The following is a 19,924-nucleotide window of genomic DNA, read 5'->3' on the forward strand; positions in this document are numbered from 1 at the left end:
CGACATTGCATTGTCTAATGCAAGACAGTGTTGAAGCAATACTCGGTTCACCGTGAGAACGGCACAGTCGGTTGGCACTCGTTAAGTCAAATCTCACAATCCCAGTTAACTGCTTTGTCGATGTCCCACCAGAAATTCGGCTATTCTTGGGAGTTTGCGTACATTGGTAGTGTGCGGAATCATGTGTGCTGCACATAGAATCTTATTGGACTGGACATTTTTGCTGTAAAACTAATGTCATTTAACAATATTTAAAATGTAGATGCCTCTCGTGCAGCTTCTTGTTAATTGGGATAACCAATATTTCGGTTCACACGAAGGGGAAGAACGTTGCAGCATGCTGCGTCATGCATAAGTCAAATTACTGGCAGTCAGTTAAGAGCAATGAAATGAGTACCTAATTGATCACCAGTAATTTGAAAGAGTTGGGAATAACATTCCAGGTCCAGAAAGTTAGATGGGGGGTGAAATGTTCAAGATTTTGCCGGCATAAAATAAAATATGCTTGCGTAAGACAAGGTAAATTGGAAATAATTGGGAGGGGCTTTTGCCTTGTTAGGGAAATTGAAAAGAAAAGGCTGATTATATCAAAAAAAGGAAATCGAAATAGCAATTTTGGCAAGTTGAATGGTGCACTGGATTAATGTAAAACGCTTCGAGAGCACAGAAGTAACATAACAGAATAAAAAATATGTGTAACTTTGTATTGCACTATAACAACTGCGTGTATGTGCCATGTTTTGGGAAATAGCTCGACTGCAGAAAGTGAGAAACTTGTGAGGCTTATTGTTGTACCAAAGGTCCCCGAACAAATAATCACAAATCATTCTTCAGGGACTTTAACAGTACAGGATGAAGAATTTGCTCTCTCCAATCTGTGCACCCTGGTTATTTTATCGTGCACTTGCTTCCATGCTAGTGTTCTTGTAATGTTGTCGCTCGTTCACAGTGAAGACAATCCATTGAAAAACGGTCACCAGCAAAATGTTAAAGGGGCCATGACATGGTCACCCAACTATTCATGGTTTTGAGCAGAGGCTAGAAGTAGAGGGTGTATTAGGCCTATAAAGATATGAAAAAGTGCGTCATAAGAGAATATTTCAGTGCAAAACAAGCCATAAAAGTCGCCGGCCGTAAACTCTGCCCACTGCCTGCGATTGTCGTTTTTCCATGGCGCGTGTGACGTCATGGGCTCTAAGGAGCGGAGCCGTAGTCTTTTATTGAATTTCAGCCGCTGCAAATTGTTAGATTTCAGTTCCCAGCTGGAGAAAGCCAAGTTACCTCGATTTCATGCGCAGCTGACCACGGAAGTGTCGCTGCGACGCTGCTGCATGTGCTGACTTTAAGAGCGCTACGAGGAATGGGCAACATTTTTTTGAGCAGCAAAGAAGAAGCACGAAGGAAGAAATCACAGATGTGTGATATTGGAGAGGGATACACGTCTATCGGATCTCCGTGGAAAAGCGCTTGAGTGCATGTGTGGCGCCAGCAGTCCTATCCTACATGGGGCATCGCGTCAATACCACTCTCTGAATTTAGGCAGACTAATAATGATGGCTGCCATTCATTAGCGCGCGTTTGCACTTGGCTTGTGCATCTAGTCGCTCGTTTCGAATCTGTTCCGAGTGCATCATGAAGCCCGGCTCTCGGGCAGCCCGCGTGTTTATGAAAATGTTCAATTATAAATTGGGGGCGCATCCAAATGTGCTAAAATTTTGCCAGCTTGTCTGTGAACACACAAGGATCAACTCACCTAACGCAGATTATGATGGAAAAATTAGGTGCCACCGCAGTGCGTGAATAGCAGTGCGAATTGTGCAATATTGCCATGTTTTGTAAAACATTGTCTTTTTGCTCCACCAGCTCCAGAAGAACACACTGCTCACGCTGTGCAGCGACCGGATCCTTCAGGATGTGGTACGTAGCATTTCATTCCGAAATACTTGTGCTGAAACTAGGCGTGTGCGAACGGTTAAGTTTAGGTTCGAAGCCAATTCAAGGCAAATAATGATTTGGTCGAATAATTTAAGCTCAAGTTCGACTACCATGTATCAGATATAAAAAAGAAAATGAGCAAATTTGTCATGGCCCAATAAACTTGAGCAACATTTTTAAAAAAATCAAACAAGGCATGTGCAACTGTCATTCTCTTTGGTCTAAAGTGAAGCGGAAGCTACTTTGAATAGTTGCAGGCTTTGGCTTTCGGTAAAATTCAAGTGATAACAGGTAAAATACATTATGTTTTAAATTTGCTATACTTGGAGCATGTAAGCCTGTATAACAAGCTTGTAGACTTAAAAAAATGATGAATCGATGCGAAGGTGTGTTTGCATAACCTTAAAGTTAACCTTCGCAAAAAAGCAGCTATAGTTTTACGCCACTGCACTGAAGCCACCTTCACAGGGGGAATATGTGGAATAATATGCAATTTTTCGTTAATTTAGGATAATCCGAAATTTATAATAGTTTAAATTTGTGTTGAAGCGAATTCAAACACTACTATTAATTCAAAGTGCTTGTATATTTGCATGAGCCTTATTATAACATTTGTTTTAGAATTGATGCATTGATGATTCAGTTATCTTAAGAATATATAGGGCTATGCCTTGTCGGCTAGAAGCAGGAACATATGTGTCGTGACATTTACATGCTGAAATTGATGTGCGTGACATTAGATTTACATTTGCACGGCCTAGAATGGAACCCATGACTTTGATCTTGGCATTGTAACACTTGAGCCTGCTAAGCCACCTGGGGAAATTGGTGGTGCTGTCAGAAACCCTGATATTTTTAACTGTTTGAACCGGGTAACCAATGCAAAAGCATAGACTAATGCAGTGCAATTGCATTTATTCTTTCTTTGTTCCTCTGGGCACGCAGACGTTTGATCGGTACCACTGCGCTCGGCTCGTGATGGACTCTCTGCTGGCCTTTGATGACCCATCAATGAACCGGATGTCGGTGGCCATCTGTTCCATCCTGGCTGCCAAGGTGAATGCACTACACTAACATTGCTGACAAGCTTGTTTCACCTAACCTGTGGAATGTTGTTCACTGAATTGAACATGATGAACCTAACTGAATTTGTTCATTTCTATAGCAAATAGCATTAAGAGGAGTTGACCCAAAAAAGTTCCATCTGAAGATTTGTTTGCATATCTACACTTCTAATTATACCAAGCAAGAATGTTGAATTTAGGGTATTAAATTTGGGTAATACTTGAAATACATAGTTACCGATTCGTGTTTCTCATGCAATGGACATGCTTCAAATAAGTTTTGGTGTATGGATGCAAACATGCATAAAGTGGCCCAGAAACACCTTTTGAGCATAGTGTAAATACTTTGCCATTTAATAGTCGAGGCTCCCGAAAACACACAAGCCAAACATTATAGTGTAGCACGCGGCATGGAATTTGGAATGAATCGTCAAAACTGGCTAAATATCACTCCCTTTCATATATCTTTAATTTACACCATCTACCCAATTACTGCAATATATACCCAGAGTAACTGCTGTTCCCTGATTTGAGCACTGTGAGCTGCGTAGCTATAGTATGGGCCGCCGCAAGATGCCGCCATGTGACCACGGGCGTGCTTGCAGTTGCAGCCATGCGTTCAAAGAACGGGAACAGGAAGGGCTCGAGGTCATGGCATTTGCTGATGAAGAAACGCATCTTCTTTCCCTGTTGTCGTTCCCCTGCCTGTGTAGGTTTCTGCACACTTGCTATGAGGAGAGGAAAAGGTGGTTGAAGCATGTGACGAGTCTCTGCAACTCTGCTCATTCGTGAAGGAATCTGTGTTTTCATATCATGTGATTCGAGAAGAGTCATGTACTAATATTGAGACTGTCTCCTTATGTGCTTCAGGTGTGTGGTTCAGGGCCCCTTTTGAGTGTTGACAAGCTTCAAATTGCTCAGAAAGAATGTTTCCGCAAAAAGGTTGTAACAAGGGCTGCTGTTATGCTAACACAACTGGTTCATGCTTTGTGTAATAAGTCTTGAAAAGATGTGGCTCTATGGCCTAGGCGGAAGGAAATTTTGTGCACTGATGTGAGGCGACATGAAGTTGAAAGTTAGATTATTGCTTTTTCTAAAGTCTTGTCAGTTGAGGACGAATGAATGGCAGGCTTAATATGTTCTTGCTGCCGAGCCTTTGTGGTTGTGTTGGTAGGCTCACCAAATCTTCGCGCCAGAACGAGTGAAAGACGGGCAGCAGGTGTATGATATGCAGGGAACTTGCACCTCAATATTTCGGTCCTTACGTTCGCCATCGTTCTGCAGATCTCAACTTCGGAGACATCGTCCCTGGGTGCCAAGCCAGAGTACATGGAACGCTTGCTGCGCATTGTCAAGAGCAAACTGTATGCTGGTGAGGTGGACATCATGATGAAGTTTACGCTCAGTGCCCTCTGGAATCTGACGGGTGAGGATTGCAACGAAAGGAATCTCTGTCCTGTTCTTGTTGCACTGAGTGATGTCCTCTGACGTCTGTTAGAAACGGGAACGCAATTATGAGGTTGCGCAACAGTGTTCAGTGGTGGCAGATTGAATACGGACCAACATTTGCTATAGAAACCTGCGCACTTGGTAGCTTGAGATAACTGTGTCAGGTCGCAGTAAATCTGGACTCTAAGGGCGATGTTGGCTCTGGTGCAAGTGTTCGAGGTTGGGAGGTCAAAGCTCGGCCACGGCGGTCGCATTTTCGATGGACGGGGAAATGCTCGAGGCCCATGTACTTTGATTTAGTTACGTATTAAAGAATCTGAAGTTGTTGAAATTTCCGGAGCCTTCCAATAGAGTGTCCCTCATAACCATATTGTGGTTTTGGGATGTTAAACCCAAATAGTTATTACGATGCCGCTGTTTGAGTCAAAATTTTGTCGACATGACATAAACTGAAGATGGTGGAACGAAAATTACCCAAATCACTTTGCTATAGTCTATTTTAATCTATGAGCCCTGTTCATGTTCTTGTGCTGGCCAATACATATTGAAAGAAATGATCGTAGTGTCAACGGTGAGAACACACACATACAAAAAGTAGAACAGCTTCTCGGTTGTGCTGGCAGTGCATGTTAGATTTTGATAGCATCTAAAACGGGGTAGAACATAGCTTGTTTTGTCACGTCTTTATTGTTCTTTATTTTCTAGATGCAACGAAAATTGTGTCGAGATCAATGCTATCTTGTGGTCTTCTTCCCTTGGTCTTTGTCGTGTTGGTCAGTGTAGGATAGTTGTTATTCCTTTCCTAAACTGTTTCTCCGTGATTACAAACCAGCATGCCCCTGCTTGTGTTGTCAAGATTGTGCCATCAGGTTCACTGTTGAACAAAACACTTGCATTTAAAGCATGTTCGAAGTTGCCTCTCCCGTAAAAGCATAGTCGCTTAGATGTGCACTAGACAACTGGTGGTTGACAGTCGTGACTCTTTCTGACAGACTAGTGCTATGCACAATCAGTCTTTTCACGACGACTTGCCATTAGGACACCATCTACGTGAAAGGTTCTCATTCGAGTGTTTCCTTTACAGTGGACTGTAGTGTACAATAATGCCGGATTTTGTTTCAAGTACGACAGAGACAAGTATGATAAAAATAAGGAAGGTCTCACTTCTTCATAAGGATGGGTGTATATTTGAGCATTTAGAATATCGAAAGAAATATTATAGTATTTGAATTCACCTCGACCTGAATTTAAGTTAATGGAAACTTTGAAGTATTTAAAAATAAACAAACATACATAACGCCCCTGTAAAGGTAAATTCACTGCAATGTGGAAGTGCATTGTTATGAAGCCATTTCTCGAGGGCAAATCTGTATTGTCATGAGGCGACATACAAGACTGTGCATGTTATGCGCATATTATGTGCCTTCTCCTAAACAACTTCTGAAGTTGGAAACTGTGGTATATGGGTGTTTATGAATTAAGTAAATTTTAAAACATGATGTATACAGTTCATGCCGTATGAGCCAACATTCATCTGTCTGATGGAGCATAAAACATTATTCATTGGAAAATGACATCTGTCACCACTCAGTGGACATCCAGTTGCGATAGTGGTGTGCAAAATCGAGCAAAATTTTCGGAATAGTTTGGAAGACACTGCTGGTTTCGCCTTAGTTCATATGGGCGGTCAGTTGATTAACAATGGCATGTCTGTTCACCCGAACGCATCTCCGCAGCTGTCGTTGACCTATGTCATCTGTGACCCATGGTGCGCCACATTTTCCACGTCACTGAAAAGCCCTATTTTGCCAGGCACAGTACGCTTTTATCGTGGCGGCACGCGAATAGGTCAGACTTGGCCATTTCGGAGATGATGCCACCCTTGGCCCAAAAGGCAATGATAATGCCCCTGTTAGATGTCTAATAGAACGCTCCGTTTCCGAATTACGCCAGCAATTGCAGTGTTTCCCAAATCTCTCACACACTCTTTACATGCGCTCCACTGCATTGCTATGCCACCTGCCTTCTGTGATTGGTTGTTTAACATTGACGTCAAAAGTGCGTGGTGGTCACGTTAATGTGACTGGACAATATTTACCACTCACCACTTGTGAAATGTATTTACCTCTCATGACTTGCAATCAACTGCTCTTCAAGCCTTACTGCTATTCAGTGTTGCTGCCCCTTCTTTTCGAATCAAAATGGGGCGATCGCACTCGCGTATTTTCAAATCAATCAATCAATCAATCAACTGACCAATCAATCAATTAACTTATTTTACAATTTCAGGAAGTAGAAGGCTCGAAAAGAAAAAAAGCTTTTGTGAGTTTTACTAAGCTTCCCAGCTTAGTCAAGCTCGCAATTATTTTAAATACTATGTAAGGCAGTTAAATTCTGACAAAAATGCTCGTTTCTCTTTATAATATGCGATTAATACTGCTCAGACTATTTGAACCATGTGATATATGTATTTGAACAGTTTGAAATTATTCGACGAAGCCTAAAATTTGCTATTCGCCCGTCCCCACTTTTCAGTGATTTTCAACTAGAGAATCTCGTTTTGGCGATTGATCTTCTTGTCTCGACTGTGCAGATGAGTCGCCCAAGACGTGCTCGGTGTTCTTGTCCAAGGGAGGCATGGAGCTTTTCCTTAATGTTCTTGAGGTGAGCGATGCTGCACTGGCATCTGTCACACGCTTGAGTTGACTTGACAGTTGAACAAGCTGTACGAGAATGAATGTAAAAACGATATCTGAACCAGCACTTGCTGCGCTACGCTCGAGCCGAAGTTGTTACAAGAGGAACTTTTTAATGATTATGGAGCTAGCACTCCATTAAACAAGCTGTTCAGGCATGCCGTATGCAGTTGTTGCGATGGCAGAAGGGGTGATGTTTTGAACGGGCTGTATGTATTTTAAACACTTCCGATTAGATGCTTACTGCAAACTTGAATATATAAAAAGGCTGTAACTACACTCAAACCTAATTATAACAAACTTGCGGCATCTTATACGAAAGTAAGTTTGTTATAGTACTCGAACATTTGTTGTAAAGGTATATTCCCAACATGGTCTGTTGCAGGAGTATTATTTACTTTGTTGTAACTCATATATTTTTACATACGGATTTGGCATATCGAGGTTGAAGAATAGAATACAGGTTTGGAATAGAATACATTCACAAATGGGCATGACATCGAAATCCTATCAGGCTTGCGTAAAAGGGTGGGGTCATGCCTGTTCTGACATAGTTACCTGCCTGGGCTTATCTTTGGTGATTCGTGGGCAGAATTACAATTTGATTTTGATGAGTCATCGCTGTACTACTACTGTAAGTACAGTATGTATGTGCTTGATGATTACGTTGGCATTGAGTGCGACCCCTCCTTCTTTACGCAGCTGTTCCTTGGGGAAAGTGCCGTAGAAACCAAGGTCCTTGGTCTTGTGGTAAGTCACGCGACAAGGCTCTCTTTAAAGAATTGTGACACGTTTTGCCATTTTTTGCATGAAATGGCCAGGCCTAGACCATCATTACAACTGCTGTGTCAGCACCACGAACTTTTTTTACGTTGCACTTAAGGTAGAACTGATTGTAGGAAAATGTAAGCGGATTATCTTTCTGTGCTTGATACAACTGTAATAGCAGTCACAGTTAAACCTGTGTATAGAAAGCTCCAGTATAAAAAAGTTCTCTAAGTAACAAAGTATTTATCATTTTATTGCTTCTCATTCATGGAACACTGTATAATTAAAGTTACAAAATGTGCTAGTTCACAATTTCGACATATTGAAATTTCACTGCTGCCGCAACTATTTTTTTTTACAATCCAGCAGTAGAGGCTGGTTAGGAAACCACTTGTGCCAGCTGGAGGTAGCAGGGGTAAAATGGTCAAATTACGTGCTGTTGATTCCAAGCACATCTTTGAAATTGGTTTTGTCACATGGGATCGGTACATTGGCAACACCACTTTATTTTTTCATTGAATTATACTGTTTAAACGTAATGACTGCATCTAATTTGGATGGTTTTGTCATTTGGCCACTGTCATCAAATGCACCTTTTACACAGTAAATAGAGCTTGGGTGTCGGTTTATTGAGTTTATACTGTGTGTGGCTACTGAATATGCCCTCTGTGACCATGACTTCTTTATAGAGGATAAATGTTTAAAGTAAAATATGTGCGTCTCAAGTGGTTAGCAGAGGGTTGAACAATAGATGTTATACTTGGGGACAACTTTCTATGGCAATGAAGGGAAGGCTGCGGAGCCAAAGTGGGCATGTGCCACCGCTGTTAAAAATAGTGCCACAAATGCGTTTGTGTTTGCCGCGTGAAAATAGTAAAAAAGAGCAACATTATTTTCAACTAGATGCCGTTTATAAAAGGACGCTGCACGCACCGAGGAGATATCATTATTTGTTGTTGCTTTCTGAAGAGTCATTTCGCGTTTTTTGGGCGTCTCAAAACGTCGCACGTTTTACGTACACCTCACAGTCGAAATGGCGTCTTGGTCTTTAGGTGAGCGCGCGATGCCTTTTTGCTAATCCGACGACTCGCCGAAGGAGCTTGTGTCGAACTTCACTCTCAAATGGCTGTGTAAGCAGACGTATCAAATTGTGTGCAGTGGAATTACTTGAACATGGCTGTCATTCCAAACGCGAGTCGAACCGGACTGCTTCGCGGAGGAGTACAGGAGTAGTAGCTCCGCCCACACAGCTTTTTCTTCATTGCCACAGAAAGTTGTCCCCGATTATAGTGGAAGATGGTGGCGTGCCCTGTTAAGTGATGATTCCCTGATTCAGCCGCCATAGGTCCACAGCATTCTCTCAACATGACATTTATGGATTCAGATATTCTTCTGTTAATTTCACATTGGATAAGTGGCATGAAACGTAAAACATGAAATGTAAAGAAATAGCGCGTTTCATCTACTCACTTTAGTCACTTTAAAAGTTGGCAGCTAAAATAAAATTTCTGTACAAACTTTCTTTGATTGAGTGAATTTTTTTTATTCTTTCAGAACAACATTGCTGAGGTGCCCAGCTTGCGGAGCGACCTAATGAAGGACAACCTCATGTGTATCTTGCGGTGAGTGTGGAGTTGTCGCTGCTCTCGTTTAGATATTTTTGGTCAATTCAGGAGGCCGCATTGACTGTAGCATAAAATGAGGGTTTGAAAAGGCGGGGTTCACTCTTAAAACCCTTCGAGTTTCTCGCAGTAATGCCCAGATGAAAATGTACCACCACCATTTATGCGTTATGCGAGTTTGGCATGCTGTGCCTAAATGGCAAAGTGGGGAGGGCTTGTGTTGGCTGGCGTTGAACAAAGCATAGCCTAAAATGTAGATTCAGCTGTGCAAATCCAGCTTTCCCAAGACTAAAACTCATAAACGAATCTCGTTCGCTTGTGTTGTACTGAAGCAGCTTAAATGCTGCTTCAATACAAAATGAGTCATTGTGACCCAAGGAACGCTGCCAGCCAGACACTGATCATGCTTTTTCGTGAACTATGACAGTCTAAATTTAATGCTTTCTAGGATTTCTGTGCATAGTACAGCATCGCAGTGGCAGTGCATTCTCTAAGTTATTGCGAGAAACTCCTTACGTAAATTCATTTAAAAAAACTTTGCTTCTGCATTGGGACTCGTTTGAATTGTGGAAAGATCTGAAATGAAAGAGATGGCAGATACAATCAAAAATGGTGGGTTAGGTTAGGTTAGGTTTGTGGGGATCTGAGGCGGGCCTGCGACCATTTCGCGGGCATTCCGCCGCACGGCCACACCCTTTTGCTTTTCCTGCTCTGATAACGATGCTTGGCGATAGATAACGCCACCTGCGGGCACGGCAGGCGGTACGCGTGCGCCGAGGGAGCGCTCTTTTCTCCGTCGTCGGCGCCGGGTAAGCACGTGTTTTCCTTCGTCCGCGTCCCCTTTGGGAATCGCCGGACTGTAGCCTGCCTGGGGTGGCCTTGGGCACCTCGGCAGGCGTGTTTACTCGAGTGCTAGCTTCGGTAGCGTACGGTAAGCCCACAGCGGTGCCTAGTGCTTGAAGTGGTCGTACCACAACGAGCCGCACTTGCCGTAGACCTACGCGTACGAGGTTAGCCGTAACGCTCGCGACCAAGCCCATTGGCCATCGTGAAAGTGTGCAGCATAGCCGCGAGGGACCTTTTCCCGACCGGCGTGTCAAAGCTCGCCATTGCCAGCTGCGACGTGCTCGCGGTTTTCCCCTTATTGTGAACGTCCGCGTGCGGGTGCCTTTGCTACCCGCGTCCCGGGAGCGGACGTTGTACTGTTGTTCGGGGTGCCGCCAGAGGCAATAAAGTGTTGTGTATTTTTGCATTAGAACACTGTCTATTTGCCGTGCCGCGCTAAACGCCTTATAGTTGAGCGCGCGCGGAGCGGTGCGCTACACGCGAGTAAACGGAGTAGCGGCCCTGTTGCTCGCTAAGCGTGAACCAGCAGTGATCGTCCGCTGCAGTTAGTAGCGGGGTCACCATACTGGCGCCCAACGCAGTATCAAAGGCTCATTAAGCCTTTGATTAGTCTTAGCCGAGTCAGCCCGCCTTTGCGAATCAGGCTCGCCGCGTTTACCCGCGTTATGTCTGCTCCGCGTGAGTTCTGTCCGCTGACGCTTTTAGCAGATACCGCATTGCTCGAGAACAGGGCCAGTGCCCCCCTTGAGCATCACAATCACGCACCCTCACTTGTCACAAGCCCCAGTCGGGATGACACGAGGCGCTACGTATCAGCTCCCACTGGAGAGGTAGCGTGTTTTGGGTCTGGGGCCATAGCCCAACCCGAACAGTGCACAAGGGCAAATTGGACTACTACTGCTCCCTTTGGAATGCATGGCAGTTCCATGTCACAGCGCTCCGAAACGGCTCTCAGTGGAGCTTCAGGGGCGTAGATCGGCACCGCGGCCTCAGCGGTTGCCGAATTTTGCCCGCTGGCTGCTACGCAACCTAGCAGCCAAGCTCATTTCGAGCACGCGCCTGCACCGCTAGCCGCAAGCGGCCTAGCATTTTCATGTGAAGCTGCCCCAAGAGTCGGCTGTGAAAAACAGGCGCTCCCCAAAGTCGCGACGGCCGGTATTCATTTTGAAACCGCGCCGCTTATCGAGCTGGGAGACAGTTCCCCATCGCTCGCCCGTGCCGCTAATGCACCAACAGCTTCCTTTGAAGCGGGTGCACAGACGCTGCTGCAAAATGCCGCCCAAATGATTCAGGCACTCACGGGGGCAGTCCAAACGCTTTCGGCTGTTTCGAAACGCCCTCATCCCGCTGTCATGTTGGCCGTTCCGACCTACAGTGGGTATGGTGATCTGCAAAGTGCAAGAGATTACCTGGACTCCCTCACACGTTATCAGAGAGCCATGGGTCTAGACGACCAGGAAGTGCTCGGACGCGTCGTCCCGGCTGCACTGGCTGACACGGCGGCCAGGTGGCATCGGCTTTCCGGCCACGGAGTAGCAACCCTCGATGACTTCCACGCGGCCTTCCTGCGCGAATTCTTACCCGCTGACTACGAGAGTAGGATGCGGCGCGAGCTCGAGCTCCGCACACAAGCTCCTGATGAGTCGCTTCAGGAGTACGTACGCGCTATGGAAGACCTTTTTTCTATCGCTGAGCCCAGAGCCTCGAACGAGGAGCGCGTCGAACGGGTGATTAGGCAGGCACACCCGACCCTTTCGGCATACCTGCGCGGCAGTCGCTTCCGTGATTTGGAGGAATTGGCCGTCGAAGCAAAGCGCATCCAAGGCGACATTCTCGCCGCGCGTTCCTGTCGCCCGCCACCGCCAGCCAGCGAGGCCGTCGTACCGCGCTGCGCGTGGGGAGGGGCCATGGCCCTTCCTCAGCGGCAACAACCCGCCAGAGCTGCCTTTGCGGCTACCGCTACAGGTGGGCGCACGTGGGAGATAAGTGATCGAGCTTTAGATCCCTACATGTACGGGAGGCGTGCAGCCGGTGCTGCATCGCAACTCGACGTGCGCGAGCAGGGACGAAATCCGACCCAGCGCATCATCGCTGGAACGGTCGTCAGAGCGGTTCCTTTGATCACGCGGCGAACCGACCCCGGCAGCTCGAAGCTGCTCCGTCTCGGGAAAGGGACCGCGATGGAGTGCGCTGCTTCCGCTGCCATCAACGAGGGCACATAGCGAGGGAGTGCTCCGCGTTTGTGCCTCCTGTGAGGCAGCGAAACGGGAGCGTGGGCCGTTCGTGAAAGCACGAGCGGCCGAACCCTTGCTTCTCCCCTCTGCGTATCGGGCAAGCAGTCTGTCTGGTGCGCACGTGCCGTTTATTTTGGTCACCATTGTCGGTCGCAAATTCCTGGCGTTGCTGGACACGGGCGCAAGCGCTTCGTTGTTTGGCGAAGAGGTGTTGTCCCACTTGCAGAAGCGCTCGGTGCGCTTGCGGGACAGCCGAACGACATTCACCCTCGCGAAAGGCGTGGCCCAGTCGGCGGGCGCCGCGAGGTTGACTGTCAGATGGGGAGGCCGAATGAGACGCGCGCATTTCGTTCATCTTCCAGGGCTCAGTGTTCCTGTGATTCTCGGCCGGGACTTTCTCCGAAAAACCGGTATCGTAGTGGACATTGCGAATGGAGGCTATCGCGACGGACCTTTTTCCGAGCTAAAGCCGTTCATCAGCCCACCGGCGCTTTCTGTTGCCTGTGCAGTTGAAGCGTCGAAACCGTGTCACGTGCAAACTTCGGGGGCAGGCCCCTGCGCTATGCACTCGTCGGCTCAAAATCCCCATCGGGATCGAGCGGCACGACACGAAGAGGCTCCGCATCCTTTGATCGCCTGTGCGACTCAATTGAATGATACACAGAAGGCTCGTCTGTCGGCATTGTTACGCGAATACGATGAGCTCTTCACCGATCAACCCGGCTGTACCGATTTGGTGAGCCATTCGATCGAAACTGGCGACGCGCTTCCTTTGAAGTGCAACCCCAGGCCCGTCAGCCAGGCCAAAAGGCAGGTAATTGACGGCTTGCTGGACGAGATGCTTTCAGCTGGCATTGTTCGCCGTTCGTCCAGCGCCTGGGCGTCTCCAATTAAGTTCGTGCCTAAGAAAGATGGCAGTCATCGCCTGTGCGTAGACTACCGCCGTCTGAACGGAGTGACTCGTAAGGATGCCTATCCGCTCCCCACGATTAGCTCCATCGTAGGAAACCTCGGCACTGCGCGGTATTTTACCACATTAGATGCCTCCAAAGGTTACCTACAGGTCCGGATGGATGAGCGTGACCGGTGCAAGACCGCGTTCACGTCCCACAGAGGGTTATTTGAATTCACTCGTACGCCCTTTGGTCTTTGCAATGCTCCTGCGACTTTTCAGAGACTCATGGACCGCGTCCTCGGAGAAGCAAAGTGGTCTTACTGCATGTGCTACCTCGACGACATCGTGATTTATTCACGAACCTTCGAAGAACACTTGGCCCACATTGCCGATGTGCTCGAGAGGGTGAGAGCCGCCGGGATGACGTTAAATCCCGCAAAGGCCCAACTAGCGCAAACCCGAGTTCAGTTACTTGGCTTCACGCTGGGCGAAGGCTCCGTTGAGCCTGATCGGGAGAAACTTCGAGCAATCCTCGATTTCCCCGCGCCCAAGCACATACGCGGCCTGCACCGCTTTCTCGGAATGGCCAATTTTTACCGGTCGTTCATTCCGTCCTGTGCCCGAGTGCAGGCGCCCTTGACCAAGCTCTTGGGTAAGTCAGATGAGTGGCAATGGGGACCTGAGCAGCAAGAGGCGTTTTGCCGTCTCTCTAGCGCTATTGTGGAGACGGCGCAGCTCAAGCTCCCCGACCTGACCAGACCGTTTGTTGTCCAGACTGACGCAAGCGATCTGGGATTAGGAGCAGTTCTCCTACAGGAATACGATGGTGTGTTGCAGCCGCTGGCCTTTGCCAGCCGCTCATTGATACCCGCAGAAAGGAATTATTCCGTGACCGAGAGGGAGTGTCTCGCCATCGTGTTTTCACTGCGGAAGTTTGATGTCTACCTTGATGGGACAAAATTTGTGGTGCAAACAGATCACAGCGCGCTTAGCTGGCTGATGCAGCTCCGTGAGCCTGCAGGCAGGCTAGCGCGCTGGGCTCTCCTAATACAGCATTATGACTTTTCAGTGCAGTATCAGAAGGGGAGCACTAACGTGGTAGCTGACGCGCTATCTCGTGCCCCAGTGTCTACCAGGAGCCTGAATCCCGGTGCGACAACCGCTAGCGGTACCTTTGCGCAAGCAAGCGGCGCGGGCAGAACGGCGGCGGAGCCGCCAAGTGGAGAAAAGGGAGAGTGCGCCGACAAGCAAACCCTTTCCACGGGCCAGGCAAGCAGTACGCCGCGAAGCGGGCGAGAGGGGGAGCGAAGGGGAAGCGAACCCGTGACGCCAATGCGAGCGGAGGCGATGGCTGCAGTCCTGAGTGGGAACGAAACCAAGCTTCCCTTTGGGAGAATGGGAATCGCTTTCAGCAGACAAGAGTTACTGAAGGCCCAGCAAGATGATCCGTTTTGTCGCGAGTTGAGCGACGGTCTCAGAGAGACGAGCGCCGAGACGCTGCTGATAGTGCGACGGGCGCAGGGGGACGGGAACCGGCGTGTGTCGCTGGGTCCCCCGCGGATACATACTTGCTAGACCATGATGGACTCCTGCTGAAATACATAGCCACCGATGAGGAGTCAGTGGACCTGTTTAAGGTGGTTGTGCCCAAAAGTCTGAAAGGCGCACTGTTGCGAGCCTCTCACGATGAGCCCATTGCCGGTCACCTGAGTGGCTCTAAAGTTTTTGCGAAACTGAGCAAGGTTGTGACTTGGCTTGGCATGAAGCGTGACATTTTTCGCTATTGCCGTTCCTGCCACGTCTGTCAAACGGTGAAATCAAGGGTGGCAAGCCGCCCGGCTTGATGAAACCGATTGTCAGTGAGCGTCCGTGGCAAGTAGCCACTTGCGATCTAATGGGGCCGTCCCCCAAGAGTAAGCAGGGGTTCATACATCTGATGGTAGTTGTTGATCATTTTTCCAAATGGGTGGAGCTGTTTCGGCTGCGGAAAGTGACAGCGCGAGCGGTGCTAGAGAGGCTACAGGAAGTGTTTTGTTGGTTCGGCTTTCCGAAAAGATTGATCACGGACAATGCGTCGTATTTCACCGCTCAGGTGTTTGGTGATACGTGCCGTTCCCTAGGAATAGATCACTGCACCACTTCGCCCTACCATCCCCAGTCCAATTCGACGGAGCGAACCAATCGTACGCTCAAACCGATGTTGGCGGCCTTTGCCGAATGTCAAAAGGACTGGGCAGACCATTTGAGTGAACTCGCGTTTGCAATCCGAACATCCGAGAGCCGCTCTACTGGTTTCTCTCCCGCCTTCCTTAATTTCGGAAGGGAGTTGGCAAATTCGGTGACCAGTGTCATGCAATGCCAGCTCGGAGACGAGGAAGAACCGGCAGACTGTTTTACTTACGCTTCCACACTTCGGGACAGGCTTTGTGGAGCTCTCAGTAGAGCGAGGCAGAGTTTGGCATCGGCCAGGGCCGAGCAAAAGGCCCAGTACGACCGAAAACGTCGCCACCTTTCATTTAAAGTAGGTGACCTTGTCCTGAAGCGCAACCACGCTCTTAGCAACGCGAGCAAGGGTTTCTCAACTTCGCTTGCTCCAAAGTGGCTTGGTCCGTACCGAGTGGAGAAAGCTTCGACTCCATCGCGTACTTGCTGAAGGACCCGCTTTCGGGAAAACTCAGCCGTGCCCACATCGCAGACCTGAAAGCCTTTGCGTCAAGGTCTGACGAGCCTGCACCAGCGCCCAGTGGCTCTTCGCGCAAGCAACGGCGCACACCCGGCGCGGCGGACCGCATTCGGACCACGCACTGGTATAATCTGAGGAAGCAGTCACCTTAGTGATTTCGTGCCGGACGGCGGGCCTATTTCCGCAACCGAAGGCCCTCATTTATACTGTCTAGTCTCAGTTAGCAAACTTCTTTACAGCCAGTGCGTGCAAAGAAGTCGGTTCCGCTCAGTTACTGCTGCTGATTGTCATTTGAGTGTTGTTGTTTACTTGATGTTTTTTCCGTGTTTTCTTTTTTCTTCTTCTCGCTGGAGGAGGGGATTGTGAATTGGTGCTTTAGCGTGGGGAGAGGGACAAAGGACACTCTGCACTTCCTTTGCGGTGCGCGTTTGGAGAGACTCGACCATCGGAGGTGTGTGTGCATGTGTGTGTGCGTGTGGCAACAACTTAAGAAGTCACCGACCCCTACACCACCCTTGCACTCTGGAGGTGTTCGGAGGCCTGCGGTCGTTAGGCAGCCTGGTTGCGCCCTGCTCCCGACCGTCGCTGATAAGCTCTGCTGGCCTTTCTATCAAGGCTCCTGCACGAGGCCAGCTGTCGCAGACGCTGTGCACGACTCGACCGACGCCGCAGGACGCCTCGCAGCCAGTGGATTTGGCGACCATTATTCCAGCAGAAGGGCCGGCTGTCGCTGCGAGGTTCATCCGAACCTCCACCGAGGCGGCGTTCGTCGGACTCGCACGGCTGTCGTCAACATCGACGAGACGAAGGTGATCCCGTTCCTCGCATGAGGGCCTCAACCAGAACCCTCCCCTTGCACTCTCGCACCCACGCAGTCACCCAAGTCAAACATTACGTGACGCTGCCCCTCCGAGCCGTGGACGCGCTCTTGCGTGAGCATCATGAACTCCGGTTACCCCTCTTCCGCGGAGCCATTGTATTTCTCAAGTGTATTCTTGTGTTGTTTTATTTTTTTTCTTCAGCAGCAGTTGCAGAGCGAGGCTGAGGCTAGCTGTTGCCCATTGCATGACGCCTTTGTATGCATGGGCGACGACCGGCTGCCTTTGCAGACCAGTATATAGGGTGAATTAAGGAGAGGAGGATGTGGGGATCTGAGGCGCGCCTGCGACCATTTCGCGGGCATTCCGCTGCACGGCCACACCCTTTTGCTTTTCCTGCTCTGATAACGACGCGTGGCGATAGATGGCGCCACGTGCGGGCACGGCACGTGGTACGCGCGCGCCGAGGGAGCGCCCTCTTCTCCGTGGTCGGCGCCGGGTAAGCACGTGTTTTCCTTCGTCCGCGTCCCCTTTGGGAATCGCCGGACTGTAGCCTGCCTGGGGGGGCCTTGGGCACCTCGGCAGGCGTGTTTACTCGAGTGCTAGCTTCGGTAGCGTACGCTAAGCCCACAGCGGTGCCTAGTGCTTGAAGTGGTCGTACCACAACGAGCCGCACTTGCCGTAGGCCTACGCGTACGAGGTTAGCCCTAACGCTCGCGACCAGGCCCATTGGCCATCGTGAGAGTGCGCAGCATAGCCGCGAGGGACCTTTTCCCGACCGGCGTGTCAAAGCTCGCCATTGTGAGCTGCGACGTGCTCGCGGTTTTCCCCTTATTGTGAACGTCCGCGTGCGGGTGCCTTTGCTACCCGCGTCCCGGGAGCGGACGTTGTACTGTTGTTCGGGGTGCCGCCAGAGGCAATAAAGTGTTGTGTATTTTTGCATTAGAACACTGTCTATTTGCCGCGCCGCGCTAAACGCCTTATAGTTGAGCGCGCGCGGAGCTGTGCGCTACACGCGAGTAAACGGAGTAGCGGCCCTGTGGCTCGCTAAGCGTGAACCCGCGGTGATCGTCCGCTGCAGTTAGTAGCGGGGTCACCATAGGTTGCAGTCATTTTATCTGTTATGTCAATGCTCCACTGGTCTTGGTAGGAGTACAGAACTTGAAGCAAATCTCACCGGCGCTCGTGTAATACTTGTGGTGTTACTAGCCTGTATTACGCTATGAAGGTGAAAAACTAAATCGTCTAGCTACCATTGTCTTACGCTGAAAGTCGTATTGAGGTGAAAATGCTCGAGGCCCACATACTTAGATATAGGTGCACGTTAAAGAACCCCAAATGGTAAAAGTTTCCAGAGCCCTTTACTACAGAGTCTCTGGTTTTGGGATGTGCCCCCTCAATTAACATTATTAGAAAACAGCGTGGTCTCGTACGTAGGCCACAAGAACGCCGACTGGTGACTGCGTGCTTGAACATCGGTGTCAGTCGCTCACTTGCTGGAAATGTTAGTGTGATGTGATGTTGGTAGATGCATTATGTCATTGGTTGTTGCGAGCAGTTGGTCTTAACTAGTTGCTGTGCGCCCTCTTTTCCTAGCTTGAATGCCCTGCGATCTTCAGGGTGTTGGCATGCTCTCAATGTAATAGTATCATAATTTTGTGGAAACTGTAAGCTCACATATGCTAAATTTACGTGCTTCAGGTGCATAAGTCGAACAAATGCAGTTTCCAGAACTGATGCTTATTTCGGATTTTAGTTTTTTTAACAGTGATTAGACAATCTCTGTGAAACTATAGAGACCCTAAATTAAGATTATACTTCTCACACTTGTTATAATTCAGCTCTTGTTTTCAAATGTAAGAAAATGTATTCAAACCTATTCGAAGGTTGTATAAACGGGGCAATTAGCCATTCATGTGAATTTGAAGTGCGGAATGGTAGCTATCGATGAAACTCATTTTAATAAACACTGGTATAGTGGCGATTTTTGGTGTGAACTACAGTCGACGTTCGATTTCCCGGAAGCTTAAAATTCTGGACATGCCCGATTTCCCGGACTCATCTGTGGCACCGTCAAGTTCCCCATAGAGTCAATGTAATAAAAAAATCTGAAATTCCGGACGCTTATAGCCTTCGGCATCCGATTTCCCGGACTTTTTACTGTTAACTGCCGACCCAAAGTCATCACCGATACCGTAATTTGGTTGTTTTCATATTCTCTAACCCGCCATACTCGCATCGCAGGTATGGTCAGCATCACTAAGCTACTAAGCTACGGCTGCCAACGGATCGACACAAGCGGTTTCAAGGTTACGGCACCACGCCGCGGCTGCCGTAACCTCGAAACCGCTTGTGTCGATCCGTTGGCAGCCGTAGCTTAGTAGCTTAGCCAAGCCAAACCTTGCTGTGTTCGTTCACGTGTTGTTTTCTCAGCTCTGCGGTCATGTCTGCGGTCGATCGTTTTCTGCTACGCGCTATCTTCACATTTCCTCACCTTCAGCATCCACTGATGTCCTAGCTGTGTCGCACTGCGCTTTTGGTCGAGCGAATTTGCCGTTTACAGCGATGGAACCGACTGCTCCTTCGTCTTCATCCGTGCCTTCAAAGCGCACAAAGTCCCCTCGTAGGCTCACTATGGAGAAGACAGCCACCATCATTGAACTGGTCTAACGCAGCCGGAGGCAGGCAGAGGTGGGGAGGGAGCTCGGAATTTCGAAGCGAACTGTTTCAGACTTCATCAAAAACAAGGCGAAGATCTTGGAAGTGGCTGCCAAATCAACCGGGGCGGGAAAGAAGCCAGGGCGTTTACCTGAAGCTCGAGGAAGCGCTCGTCATGTGGCTTAGTGCCATGATGGCCAAGAAAATCCCGGTGTCAGGTGACATCCTGAAGCAAAACGTGGAGGTTTTGGTGCTT

At 48.8% G+C, this 19,924-nt stretch overlaps 2 protein-coding genes across 2 annotated transcripts in view; both read left to right on the forward strand.

Annotated features, from left to right (window-relative positions):
• Positions 1-19,924, forward strand: part of LOC119180783 (protein zyg-11 homolog B-like) — an 86,083-nt gene that overhangs the window by 36,895 nt on the left and 29,264 nt on the right. Inside the window, exons 9-14 of the mRNA XM_037431917.2 lie at positions 1,864-1,917; positions 2,881-2,991; positions 4,284-4,425; positions 7,042-7,112; positions 7,847-7,894; positions 9,467-9,534. Of these exons, the coding sequence (XP_037287814.2) occupies positions 1,864-1,917; positions 2,881-2,991; positions 4,284-4,425; positions 7,042-7,112; positions 7,847-7,894; positions 9,467-9,534 (494 nt within the window). The remainder of the gene's footprint in view (positions 1-1,863; positions 1,918-2,880; positions 2,992-4,283; positions 4,426-7,041; positions 7,113-7,846; positions 7,895-9,466; positions 9,535-19,924) is intronic.
• Positions 10,748-12,602, forward strand: LOC119162806 (uncharacterized). The gene has a single exon (XM_037414825.2). The coding sequence runs from the start codon at positions 11,664-11,666 to the stop codon at positions 12,600-12,602; it is 939 nt and encodes a 312-aa protein (XP_037270722.2). The 5' UTR covers positions 10,748-11,663.

This window comes from Rhipicephalus microplus, chromosome 10 (genome assembly GCF_043290135.1).
Source record: "Rhipicephalus microplus isolate Deutch F79 chromosome 10, USDA_Rmic, whole genome shotgun sequence".
NCBI lineage: Eukaryota > Metazoa > Arthropoda > Arachnida > Ixodida > Ixodidae > Rhipicephalus > Rhipicephalus microplus.